General features: G+C 36.1%; 1 protein-coding gene across 1 annotated transcript in view; it reads right to left on the bottom strand.

The window, feature by feature from the left end:
* Window positions 1-13,813, bottom strand: part of AHI1 (Abelson helper integration site 1) — a 260,139-nt gene that overhangs the window by 212,583 nt on the left and 33,743 nt on the right. Inside the window, exons 8-12 of the mRNA XM_006834717.1 lie at window positions 12,263-12,482; window positions 11,096-11,288; window positions 7,870-7,965; window positions 3,209-3,394; window positions 1,567-1,719 (exon numbers count right to left, since the gene is read on the bottom strand). Of these exons, the coding sequence (XP_006834780.1) occupies window positions 1,567-1,719; window positions 3,209-3,394; window positions 7,870-7,965; window positions 11,096-11,288; window positions 12,263-12,482 (848 nt within the window). The remainder of the gene's footprint in view (window positions 1-1,566; window positions 1,720-3,208; window positions 3,395-7,869; window positions 7,966-11,095; window positions 11,289-12,262; window positions 12,483-13,813) is intronic.

Raw genomic sequence — 13,813 nt, 5'->3', positions numbered from 1 at the left:
GGCCTACTCAGAGATTCTCAGTTCAGGGACTTGCTTTCTACAATCAGGTTTTTCACAAACAGGGTCAAGGAAGCAGTGTCATGAGCAACTGCTGTAGGGTGAAAAATTCAACAGAAACAGACACTTATTAGGTGCCAATAATGTATCAGAGACAACATTACTCATCTTTTTCTTCCATTCTCCAACATGGTGATTTAGCAAAGGGTGAAGGAAATGAAAAGAGAAGAACATGAGGAGAAGTTACGAAATTTAATAATCACTTGCAGCTAAGGAAAGCTGTGCCCATCACTGAAGTGGAAACCACTGGAACTTTGATAGTTGTCTTTGTATCCCCTGGGTTTGATGTTATGTCCTATCAAAAACACACACTCAATGAAAATTCAATAACAACCACTGTTGGTGCTGTTGTGACGTGCACAAAGTCGGTTCCCATGTAGAACAACCCTACATACACCAGAACAAAAACACTGCTGGTTCTGCGCAAGCCTCACAATCGTTGCTATTTTTGAGATCATTGTTGCAACCACTGTATCACTCCCTGAATTTCCTCAGAATCGTGGACTCTTCCTTTTAATGTTACTGGTCAGTAGTTAGGATTTCCCTAACTATTTCCACATGAATCGCATTATGATCCAATAAGTCATTTAAGCCTCTAAAAAAATCCAAGTATACACTTGTGAAAGAATGACACTGAAAAAGACAACTATCTTAGAATTATTATGAAAATGGACTGAGCGCACAGATCCCCAGAAAGGGAGACTCCCAGGGGTTCCAAAACCACACTTTTGGAAGTGCTGATCTACACAACTCTTTTTCTCCCTGTCTTTTCTGAAACATATCTGAAAGTGAACACTGTAACTGGTTTCTCACACGTCCTTAGCTAGGGGAGAATGTTCCCATAATCCTTTCCATATTATTAAACTCTGATGAACATGACTTTAAAATGTATCTGCAAAATGGCCTTCAATAAGAAAGTCAAACATGAGCAAACCAAAGAAAGTAAAGAAGCGTACGTAAAGAATTATCCTTGATCTGTAAATTAGATCTTTGGATAAACTGCATCTGATAATGGCTCAGATGTATGAATGAGGCAATCTACTCTTTATGGAAATAAGTTAAAAAATATGTAAAACTGTACCCAGGCATGCTCTGGCAACTGTAAGAAATGCTAACCAAGTAAGAACATATCAGTAAAAGCTGAAAGGCTGATCAACATGTGTTGGAAAAATATGCATGCATAGGTCTCCATTAAAACATGAGTGAGGAAGATGCCAGTGTAATAAAAAAATGTATGAATCCGTACTCTCACAGACATAAAAAAACTCTTACTTTCTGACTTCTTAGGCCCCGAAACCAAGAGCTTAAGAGACTTGTTTTTATGTGCATGACATGTGTTCTATATTATCTGACAAATGAATTGATGAGAAAAGTAGCTTATGGGTAGAAATAAAGATAATCTAAATTTTTAGTATCAAGCAAGTTATTCTAGGAGCTGTTCGAGTTTTTGACATAAATAAGCAAATATTTTAATGATTTCAGTGTGATCGAAGCCTCCCAACACTTTACCTGCCCAGGAAGTCGTTTCCATCGGACTACTTCCTTTGAATCTTCTAATCCAGGTTCTGAGTCTACTGGACTTGATTCACAGTGACGCTCACTATATACTGGTTTACCCTTTTCCTCCTGAAGAGCCATCATAGACCGGTAAGATGGCTTTATCTAAAAAGGTATGAAAAATGAGACAGTCCATACAATGCATACATCTTTTTCTTCTTCGTGGTATGTACTGCTGCTTTAAACTACCGACACAAGAAGCCAACATGGACATGTAATCCAAAAAAATCTACTTCGTTTATACATTTTTCTAAAATAAAGTAACAACAACAAAAAATCAATTGCCATCAAGTTGATTCTGACTCATGGCGACCCTGTGTAAGAGCAGAACTGAGCCTCATAAGGTTTTCAATGGCTGTGGTCTTTTGGAAGTAGTCTGCCAGGACTTTCTTCCAAGTCACCTCTGGGTAGACTGAAAGCACCAATCTTTCAGTTAGTAGCTGAGCACTTAACCAGGAACTCCAAAATAAAATATAAGCTTCTTGAAACTATAGACCTGGTTTAAAAAAAACAAAACCCTAAAACTTTGAAGGAAGAAAGAGGACATCAGTGGTACATGAAATGCTTTTAATATCTGTCTGAGATTCTTATCCAAAAGATATCACAAGCTATGCTGTGGCTCTGGCCTACTTCAATATTTCAGGCTTTAAAAATCAAGAAACTTACAGCCATGAACGTGCAGCTTTTAAAATTCTCCATTTCTTAAGAACGCATTTAATTCAATCTCAATGAATGCATGTCATAAATCCTGTGGCCATAGTATCAACTACATAATGTGCAACTGAACTGGAAGATGAATGTCTCATTTGCTAAATTTTATTTAATTTTTGAGACCAATTCATTCTGGTACGATTATTTATCATTTTAATGTACGTAAAATAGCAGTAGAAACATTACTTACCAATCAGTGTAATAATATTGTGAATAATGCGCTTTTATTTTATATCAGGGGTTTGCAAATAAGGTATATGGGCCTGCGGTATGTGTCTGTAAATAAATTTTATTAGAACACAAGCATACCTATTCAATTACTTAAATATGTCTACATTATGTTAAGGCAGGAATTCCATGCTACCATAGTAATGTGGGAGTCCTGATGTGGCACTATGGGTTAATGCACCAGAATGCAAAGCCACCTGAACTACGAGGTCAGCAGTTCAAGCTCATCAGTCGCTCGTCGGAAATCCCATCTATACAAGGTACTTATGGGTCGGAACCGACTTGACAGCACTTAACAACAACAATAATGATAATCTGAGTAGTGGCAACACAGATCTTATAGCCCACAAAAGCACAAAATTATTTACTATCTAGACCTTTATACAAAATTTCTGCTAACTCTTCTTTTAACCTTAAAAAATTTAAAACACTGAAATCTGCATTTAGTACTTACATTAAAAAAAAATACCTTTTAAGTATCAGCTGTTACAGGCTTAACATGCAATCTCTTAAGGTACCTTTATTCTAGAAATCTATTAAAATAATTTAAGAGATATCTACTAAGGTAAGGTAACATCTTTTTGGAAATGGAAAATATTACAGAATGATTAAATTTCACTAACGGGGGATACATTTATCTGTGCTACTAACTTACACAATCTGGGACTTTCAATCCTCTTATAGTTACGTATAACGTTGATGGATAACGATTTCTTGGACATTTTGACCACCAATCAAAAATCTCAACAACGTTTGTTTGTGAGCGAGGCTTGGCAGGTGGGTGATACAGCTGTAAGCGAAGTTTTGAATTGATGTTTACATTTCCATTGGCTCCTAAAAGCTTAAGATAAGAATTATTTTTTAAATCACATTCACTGAAGAAAAATGCAGCCAATAAACAACAGTATACTGTCAGTAACTCACTTAAAAATATTAACTTTGCATGCTGAGATCCCTTATATTTATAAAGCAGAGGAAAAGAACACTCAGAGAGCTCAAAAATACTGACAAGAGAGAACTCAGTGGACTAACTGTTTTTTTTGATGACTCTCTTTTGCCAATTACACAACATCAGGCTGTTGGTATAGCACTTACATTATTGTGCCAGACTACAAAAAGAAGGTCATGAAACACCAATGCTAAAGATTAAAATGACTTTATTTAAATATAAAGTCCCCATTTGTTTAGGAGCAGTAATTTTGAAGGAAATATTTGTAATTTTTTTAAACTCACAATTATTTTTTTAAATGACTAGGGTAATTAAACTGATAACATTTTTAAAACAATGCTTGCCCTACCTTTAAAAAAAAAAACTATTTAAAAAAAAACTTATCAAACAAAGCAAAATGTTCTGTTAATCAAATGGAAATATTGTTGGAAAAGTTTAAAAACAAAAACAAAAAAATTAAACTAAAAATTTCACTGGCTGACTTCCTTAGTAGGAAATAGCCATGTCTTTGTACCTTGGGGTCCTCTATAAATCTGAAGAGTTGGGAACCTTGGTAGCAGTTCAAGTACAAGAAAAACGAACTATAAGAGTAGGAACTGGGTGCAGGACACATGTAATAACTGTTCATAAGGGAAAACTGCTAAGGCTTACGGACTGATTAAACTTGGAAGGTAAAAGAGGAAAGACTCAAGAAAATCTAAAAATTTCTATGATGATAGAAATGTTTGTATTTGTGCTAGCTAATACAGTATTATTGTACTCTGGTAGTGTAGTGGTTACGAATCAGGCTGCTAAGCTCAGGGTCAGCAGTTCAAAACTACCAGCTGTTCCACGGGAGAAAGATGAGGCTTTCTGCTCCAGTAAAGATTTACAGCCTCGGAAACCTGTACAGGGTCACTACGGGTCAGAACTGACTCCACGGTACTTAACAACAACAACAACAATACAGTATCCAGAGTCCTGGTGTGGCACTGTAGGAAAAAGCACTGGCCCACCAGGTTGGTTTGAACTGCAAGGTCAGTGATTCAGAGTCACTTAAGAACAACAACAATACAGTATTCAATGCTGTTGAGTCAGTTCTGACTCATAGTGACCCTGTATTAATTAGGATTTCCAAGGAGCAGCTGGTGGGTTTGAACCACCAATCTAGCGATGAGAGACCCAGTGCTGATCCTACAGAGCCATACCAGGTGCTTCATTAGTCAGATACATCTGAAATGTGGTCAGTGCAACTAAGCATTTTATTATTCAACTTATTTAATTTTAAAATTAAATAACTTCGTATCGATTTAATTATCTAAGTAACTTGAATTCACATAGGCACATGTGGTTAGTGGCTTCCCCCATGGACAAAGCAGCACTAAGGTTGCAAACTTGGAAGATCAGGCAAATGGTGCTGCCAACTGAGGTTCAGATTGGAGCAGCCTGAGATACTTATGGGAGAGTTAAGTAGGAGCTTCCGGTAGGTAACTGCATTTCCAAGTGGAAATATTGTTGGAAAATTAAAAAAACAAACAAAACTAAACTAAACTAAAAATTTCACTGACTGACTTCCTCAACAGGAAATACCCATGTCTTTGTACCTTACGGTCCTCTATAAATTATAAGAGTTTCTAATTTATAATTTCTAAATTAGAAACACAGATATGAAGTCTTCTTGTTGTTGGGTGTTATTGAGTTGGTACCCACTCTCAGCAACTCTATGCACAACAGAACAAAACACTGCCCAATCCTGTGCCAATCTCACAACTGTTGTTACACTTGAGCCCCTTGCTGCTGCTACTGTGTCAATCCCTCTCATTAGGGGTGTCCCTCTTTTTTGCTGATGCTCCACTTTACCAATAACGATGGGCTTCTTCAGGGACTGGTCCCTCTTGATAACATATCCAAAGTATGAGAGACAAACTCTCACCCTCCTGACTTCTGAGGAGCATTTAGAAAATATGGTCTTGATGGTAGAAACAATGTTAGTGATCATATGACAGAATAATTTTACAAGATCAATGACTTGTTCATTGCAAACACCTTTTTTTTTTTATACTAGACAAAAGATGACTATACACATGGACCTTACCAGATGACAATACACAAATCAAACTGACATCTGTGGGAAGAGATAGTAAAACAGCTCCATATCATCAGACAAAACAAGATTGGGGCAGACTGTGGAAAAGACCATCAATTGCTCATATGCAAGTTCAAACCAAAGCTGAAGAAAATTATAACACATTTACAAGAGCCAAAATTTGACCTTGAACATATCCCATCTGAATTTAGAGATCATCTCAAGAAGAGATATGATGCATTAGACATTAATGATGGAAAATCAGAGGACTTGTGGGATGACATCAAGAACATCACAGAGGAACAAAGCAAAAGTTAATTAAGAAGAAAAGAGAGAAGGAAAAGACCAAAATGGTTGTCAGAAGAGATTCTGAAAGTTGCTCTCCAGGGTTGTTGTTGTTAGGTGCCATCGAATTGGTACCAACCCATAGCGACCTTGTGCACAGCAGAATAAAACAAATGGAAGAAATGAGGAGGTAAAAGAGCTGAACAGAAATTTCAAAGGTCAGCTTGAGAAAACAGTCAAGTATTAAAATGAAATGTGTAAAGACTTGGAGTAAGAAAATCAAAAGGGAAGAACATATTCAGCACTTCTAATGCTGAAAGAACTGAAGAAAAAGTCAAACCTTGAGTTGCAATACTGAAGGCTAATATGAACAAAATATTGAATGATGCAGAAAGTATTACAAGTAAGATGGAAGGAATATAGAGTCACTGTACCAAAAGAAATGGATGATATTTAGCTATTTCAAGAGTTAGGAAATGACCAAGAGTCAAAGGTACAGAAGGATGAAGTACAAGGTGCACTGAAGACATTGGCAAAGAACAAGGCTGGAGGAATTGATGGAATACAAATTGAAAACTTTCAACAAACTGATGCAGCATTGGAAGCAGCTACCTGTCCAACCAAAAGAAGAGATCCATATTTGTGCCCATTCCAAAAAGAGGTGAATCCAATGGAATGGGGAAATTGGACAATCACCATTAATATCGCATGCAAATAAAACTTTGCTAAAGATAATGCAAAACCAGTTGCAATAGTACATTGACAGGAACTGCCAAAGGTTCAAGCTAGATTCAGAAGAGGACATAGTAGAAGAGATATCATTGATGATGTCAGCTGGATCTTGATTAAAAACAGAGAATAGCGGAAAGATGTTAACCTGTGCTTTACTGACTATGCAAAGGCTTTCAACTGTGTGGATCATGACAAGCTGTAGACAACATTGTGGAGAATGAGTATTCCGGAACACTTAATTGTGCTCATGAGGAGCCTGTACAGACCAAGAGGCAATTGTTCAAACAGAAAAATGGGATACTGTATGTTTTAAAATCAGGAAAGGTAAGTGCCAAAGGTTGTATTCTTTCACCATAGTTATTCAATTTGTAATATGAGCAAATAATTCGAGAATCCAGATTATATGAAGAAGAATGTGGCATGAGGATTGGAGGGGTGACTCATTGACACCCTGCAATATGTAGATGATACAGCTTTGTTTGCTGAAAGTGAAGAGGACTTAAAATACTTACTGATGAAGATCAAAGGCCACAGCCTTAGGTATGGGTTGCACTTCAATGTAAAGAAAAATCATTTCTCACCCCGGACCAACAAATAGCATCATGATAAATGGAAAAAAGATTGAAGTTGTCAAAGACTTCTTGGATCCACTATCAAAATTCATGGAAGCAGCAGTCAAGAAACCCAACGACACATTGCATTAGGCACATCTGCAGCACAAGACCTCTTAAAAGTATTTGAGAGCAAAGATGTCAGTTTGAGAACTAACTGACCCAATCTATTATATTTTCAAGAATTTCAAATGCATGTGGAAGTTGGACAGTGGATAAGGAAGATCATAGAGGAATTGGTGCATCTGAGTTTTGGTCTTAGAGAATAATAATAAAAGCATCATGGACTGCCATGGAAGAAGTCCAGCCAGAATGCTTCTTAGAAGCCAGAATAGACTGACTTTACCTTTCATACTTCTGATATATTATCAGGAGGGACCAGTCCCTGGAGAAGGATATCATGGTAGATAAAGTGGAAGGTTAGTGACATAGAGGAAGACACCTAACAAGATGCACTGGCATAGTGGCAGCAGCAATGGGCTCAAGCTTAAAAATGATTGTGAGGGACTCATAAGGTAGTATGAGTCGGAAGCAACTTGACGGCACCTAACCCAATAACTGCAATCTTACCTTAAATCATGCCCTGCTTTATGAAGCCACACTGTCTTGTGAGAAAGCAGTCAATCAGATTTTACGATTGTTTTAGGTGCATAAAGTGGATCTGAGAAACATACCTTGAGAAACGCCCAGGCAATTTTCCGAAATCCACACTCTCGATTTTGAACCTCAGAATTATTCCTAATTTCATCCATGCTTAAGAAATCAAGAATCTGTAAATAAATTTCCCCAGAATTACTTCATATGATAATTGGTTACCTAAAATTTAGTAGTCTCCAATTGCTGCTGTTAAGTGCTGTCAAGTTGGTTCCAACTCTTAGTGACCATGTATAGGGTTTCTGAGGAGTGGCTGGTGGGTTTGAACCACCAACCTTGTGGTTAGCAGTCCAGTGCTTACCTATAGCAGTATACCAGGGTTCCAATAATACATTATTAAGATAAAATAAAAATTTGCTTCCTTAAAATTTTTTGTGTTGTGGAGGGAACACTTTTGCACCAAGTGTCATTCACTTTAAAGTTAACTCTTTCAGGTAGAGAGGGTCGATTTTCTCACTTTATCTTTTTTAATAAATATTTTCTTAAGATTTATTTCAAATCCAAGGCAGAGTATTACAAGCTTCAAATGTAGTCTAAGCTTAAATGACCCAAGCACAGAATCCTAAATTGTGAGCATTTGTTTATGCATCAGAAGTGACATCACAGGTTTGTTTGCTAAAAAAAAAACCCTCTTGCCCTATTTCTGAATCCTTCCTTGGGTCACCACCTTCCTGCATTTGTAAGTTTTCTTTTTGGATACATTTTGGAGGATTTCCTTCACTCTTCTATCTTCTTTGGCTGTTAAAACTCATGCTTTTATAGTCAACCTGCCACAGAAACTATCTGAACCAGAGGTAGCTGTCAGTCACTATCACATAAAACTGCTGCCATTCCAAAGCTCAGCTGAGATCAGGAATCGTTATGGAAGACTGCCTAAAAATAATATGGACTCCATTCATCTTCTTTAGACAGCAAAATCGGTTTCCAGGTATAATACATGCTTACTGAAAAATCACTCAAGCAATATAGAAAAATATGTAAGCAAACTGTAAAGACCTTGAAATCCTGATTCATAGATAGCCATCATTAATTAACATCTAATTTATAAAAGTATCTAAAACACAATCTCAAATGCAAATCTGATAATGCTGGTTTACAAACTCTTTTCATGTACAGGTAATCCCCATGCTACGAATGTCCAAGCTGCAGTTATGAACCAACTCTCATAAAGCTTATTATATTTAAAATTTGAGGGGCATGCAATGGTTTGTAATAACAAATGGATGCTACTTTGTGATGCACATCAAAACATTATTACTATATTATATTAAAGATGTTTCAGTGCATCTAGAAATGTTTAATTTTTTTTATTCATAGAAATGTAAACTGTATACAAACAACAAACATCTGACTAAATATTAGATATGAACTTTACAAATTCGAATTAAGGACAGGCTTAAGAATGGAACTGATTTGTAATTTGAGGACTAACTGAATGTATAACTTAGGATATCTCTTCAAGTCAATCACATGTTAATATATGTCACCATATCATGTTAAAGAATGCACAGTACTCTTCTGTAGTATAAACACCACAAGCCATTTAATAAAAATCATAATCTAATTGAAATGTAGGTTCTCCCTAATATTTTGCTATTATAAACAAAGCTGAAATGAATGGTCTTGCAAGTCCGTTTTCACACACTTGTCACTTTTCCCTTAAGATGAATGCCTAGAAGTGAAATGGCTGTGTTATTTCTGATACTCTGCGATATGTCCTCAGTAAACCTTTAAACTGTCAAAACTAGAAAGTACGTCACCTAGGCAGTAACACAGCACATTAAAACTTAAGAAGCAACCCAAAATACCTGTAATCTAGCAGTCCCCAATCTCTTAACCATAATAAAACAAACACTGAAAATTACCATAGCTATCAGAGAACAAATTTCTAAGACCAGGGAAAAATTCCTTGAAATATAATACAAATTATATCCCTTTTTCTTCATCCAACTTTAAATAAATCACACAATGTAATCATAGGCATATGCAAAAGAATATATCATAAATCAACATAGGTAACAGAAAAGTCAAAGATCCTAAGGACAAGCAACTCTACAATGAATCACCGGCTCTAGTCATGTCAATTTCCTCATGTGAAAATGCTCAATAATGCTTAAAATACAAAGTTCATTTTCTTTACCTTTCTCTTTGCTTATGCAGAGATATAACATGATAAAAGAGTATTTTAAGGTCAAACTTATCTTCAAATATTCATGATATGCATTTCAAAGTAATTACTTTTGGAGAAATCAGTGAACTTGAAACGTTTAATTTCCTTATCAGCAAATGGAGACTAACAAGTCAGCTCACAGCCCATCTACTCTCCAGAGCTTACCCTGACTATTCTGACCCTCCACTAACCCTTTACATCCAAGAAGTTCTAGATCATTTCTGGTTATCTATAACATTGCTCTGGTAGCGTAGTGGTTACGAATCGGGATGCGAACCGCAAGGTCAGCAGTTTGAAACTACTAGCTGCTCCGCAGGAGAAAGATGAGGCTTTCTGTTCCTGTAAAGATTTACAGCCTACCCTATACAGGGTCGCTATGGGTCGGAACCAACTCGACGGCACTTAACAACAACAACAACAATAACATTGAATTAGCCAATTGATCTGTGTATGTTTACCTTTATGTCACCAGCTAAACGATAAAGACTTAGGGAGTTTGAGATAGTTTAACAAGCTTGCACTTTGTGAAATGGATTCAGAATAGAAGCTCTGAATTCATACAGATTAGGCTCATCACTTCAGTTAATAGCTCATGGTCATGGAGTTGTTGGAAGGATTCAATGATATATAGCATAACGAAGGAGCTCTGGTAGAATAGTGGTTTACAAGTTGGGCTTCCTAACCTCAGGGCCAACAGTTCAAAACTACCAGCCATTCCATCGGAGAAAGATGAAGCTTTCTGCTCCTGTAAAAATGTATAGCCTCAGAAACCCTATAGAGAGTCTCTAAGAGTCGGAACCAACTCCAGGGCACACTACTACCACAAGCACCAGCATACCAAAGGTCTGATTACTGACCCTGGCTAATATTCGGCAAGTGCTCTATCACTGCTGTAAAACAGCCTCGCACTTGGATCTCCATCGCTTGTTTCAAACAGCAAATTCCAGGGATTAAATCAACCCTTTATGCATTTCTGAGGCATTACTGAACCATTACAAAGAACTGTTTACATTAGTGCTATTTGTAATATCTTAAATTAATTAAAATTTATATCAGTAACTCTAATTAATTCATACCTCGAAGAACAGGATAACTTTAGGGCTCTCATCAAAATCACGAAGCAAATAGGGAAAATTTTCATTAAATATAATTTGCTCTTCCCATTCTGGAAGTCTTGATTTTAACTGTTTAAAATCATATGGCTGTGTCATAATAGGAAGAATGTAATCCACACTGTCTTTCTCATAATAAGATGAAACAGGTCGTTCACTACTCCAAAAGAAAGGGAAAAGAAGTTACTTCCATTAACAACACAATTCTATACGAAATTATAAAGAACGTGAGAAATAAATTAATGTGAGACAATCAGAAACAATAGCTAAAATGATACAAATAATAAAAACATTACGCTATTCCCCATCTAGAAAATGGTAAATTGTAGGAGATATTTTGATCTTGCATTTTTATGCTAAGGAGGTTTGGTGGCACTGCAGGGTAAGCACGGGGCTGCCAACTGCAAGCCTGGCCTTTCAAACCCACTATGAGGAGAAAAATGAGTCTGTTTGCTGCTGTAAAGATTTACAGTCTCAGAAACACTATATAGGGTCACTAAGAGTTTGGAATCGACTCAGCGGCAGTTGGTTTGGTTAGGGTACTTACATACTACCAGTTTGTTTAACAGAAATTATTTTATCACACACAGAAAATTACAAGTTACAATTATACCTTTAGGCTAGAATAAAGTAACTTATTCAGAACCTTGAATAAATTTGTGAAAAAGTATTACAGTAAATTTGAATAGGAAAACAAACACACAACTTACAATGCAAGATTTACAATCTAAGTTAAAAGACTGTAAAATAGTCATTACACTTGGTAAAGGAATCCCTAGGTATTGCTAATGGATAATGTGCTAGCTGCTAACCAGAAGTCCCAGGCCTCACAGAGGCACTTTGAATGGAAAGGGCTGGCAACCTACTTTGGGAAAATCAGCCATTGAAAACCCTATGGAGTACAGTAGTAGTCTAATAGTCTAGAAGTAGTAGCTCCAACCCCATTCTACTTAAAGTGAATTGCTGAATTAACAGATGCCCTCAAGTTCTTCCATAAAACATAGTAATTAGTGTCAATGGTGTGATGGACACCATTCCTTTAGAACAAATCCATAGCTTCACTCAATTGTCAATGACAGCAAGAAAGGACATCTATGACAATTTGGCTGTGCAATTAAAAAGCCACATTACCTATCATCTTTCTTGACATATTGACCAGTATTTGCATCAACCACGTGAATTTTAACCATCGGGTGAGAAATCATAAAATCCGATTTAAGTCGATCAGTTCGGTGAATATAAACTCCCAGGACAAGGTTATCATCAAGCAAACATTTGGGATAAACTGGACTGTCTCGACTTGTTATTTCATGAACACCATCACCATCAGTGTCTTCATGATCATCTGAAACTAAACATATGGGGAAAAAAGTTATAACTGTCACCATGGTAGAATTTACATAAAATATAATCTTTATGATCCATGAGTATCTGGCTGTGCTAGTGGAGGAACGTTAGTAGAAAAAAGAGGGAAAAATCAGACAACAGCACACTACACTCTTAGAGTAAACTACTAAACTTATTTATACATTAAAATAGAGTGAGGGATTTTGTTACAAAACTAATGACATAAAACGGAAGCTATGGCTATGGATCGGAATCAACTTGACGGCAATTAACAACAACAACATACATAAGGAATTTTATTTAGGTATCTATCTTTCAAAAGTGATATCTGAAGGAATTAGGCTTACACTAAGAGAAATACTAAAGAGAGTTCTTCAAATAGATGAGAAAGGAAAAAAACGGAAATACATGAGAAAAAGGGCAAATTATGGAGTGAGCATAAATTAATATTGACTGAACAAAACAGTGATTGCAAAATTTATTGAGTTTAAAATATATTTAAAACTAAATACAATAACAAGAACTCATAACGTAGGAATGAATGTAGTTACACTGGTCTAACGATCTAGCTATATTTTCTCAAGTAAAAAAAAATAGTGCAGCAACTAATAAAGAGTAAAATAAAGCACAACTAGCAAGTCAATTACAAGGACAAAATACAAGAAAAATACTCAAGAAATTCAAAAGCAGACAAGGAAATATAAGAAACAAACAGGTAGATGACATAAAAGAAATAGTGATAAACAGAAATCTGTATAAGGATACAGAGAGAATGCAAGCAAGAGGATGGAGAAAAAAATGAATCATGAAATTCAAAACATAAGTAGACTTTAAAAATATTTATTAAAAATGATAAAGGACATTTTATAATGCTCAAAGTGTCAATGTGGCAGAAATATGTAACAGTCCTAAATATACAGCTTATAAATAACAGAAATTTGCTCTTGAAAGTAAATGGAAGAAATGATGAAGAATAAGAGACTAACAGAAATTTCAAAGACCAGTTGATGAAGACAATGTAAAGTATTCTAATGAAATGGGCAAAGATTTGGAGTTAGAAAGCCAAAAGGGGAGACCATGCTCAGCATTTCTCAAGCTGAAAGAAATGAAGAAAAAATTCAAGCCTTGACTTGAAATATTGAAGGATTCTACAAGCAGACAAGAAAGAAGGAAAAGATCAAGATGGATGTCAGAAGAGACTCTGAAACTTGCTCTCCAACGTAGAGAAGCCAAAGCAAATGGAAAAATTGAGGAGGTGCAAGAGCTGAACAGGAAATTTCAAAGATCAGCTCGAGAAGATAAAGCCAAATACTATAATGGAATATGCAAAGATTT

Source organism: Chrysochloris asiatica, unplaced genomic scaffold (assembly GCF_000296735.1).
Source record: "Chrysochloris asiatica unplaced genomic scaffold, ChrAsi1.0 scaffold00013, whole genome shotgun sequence".
Classification (NCBI taxonomy): Eukaryota; Metazoa; Chordata; class Mammalia; order Afrosoricida; family Chrysochloridae; genus Chrysochloris; species Chrysochloris asiatica.
Note: the sequence above shows the minus strand (reverse complement) of the source record. Positions and strands in the feature narration are given on the sequence as shown.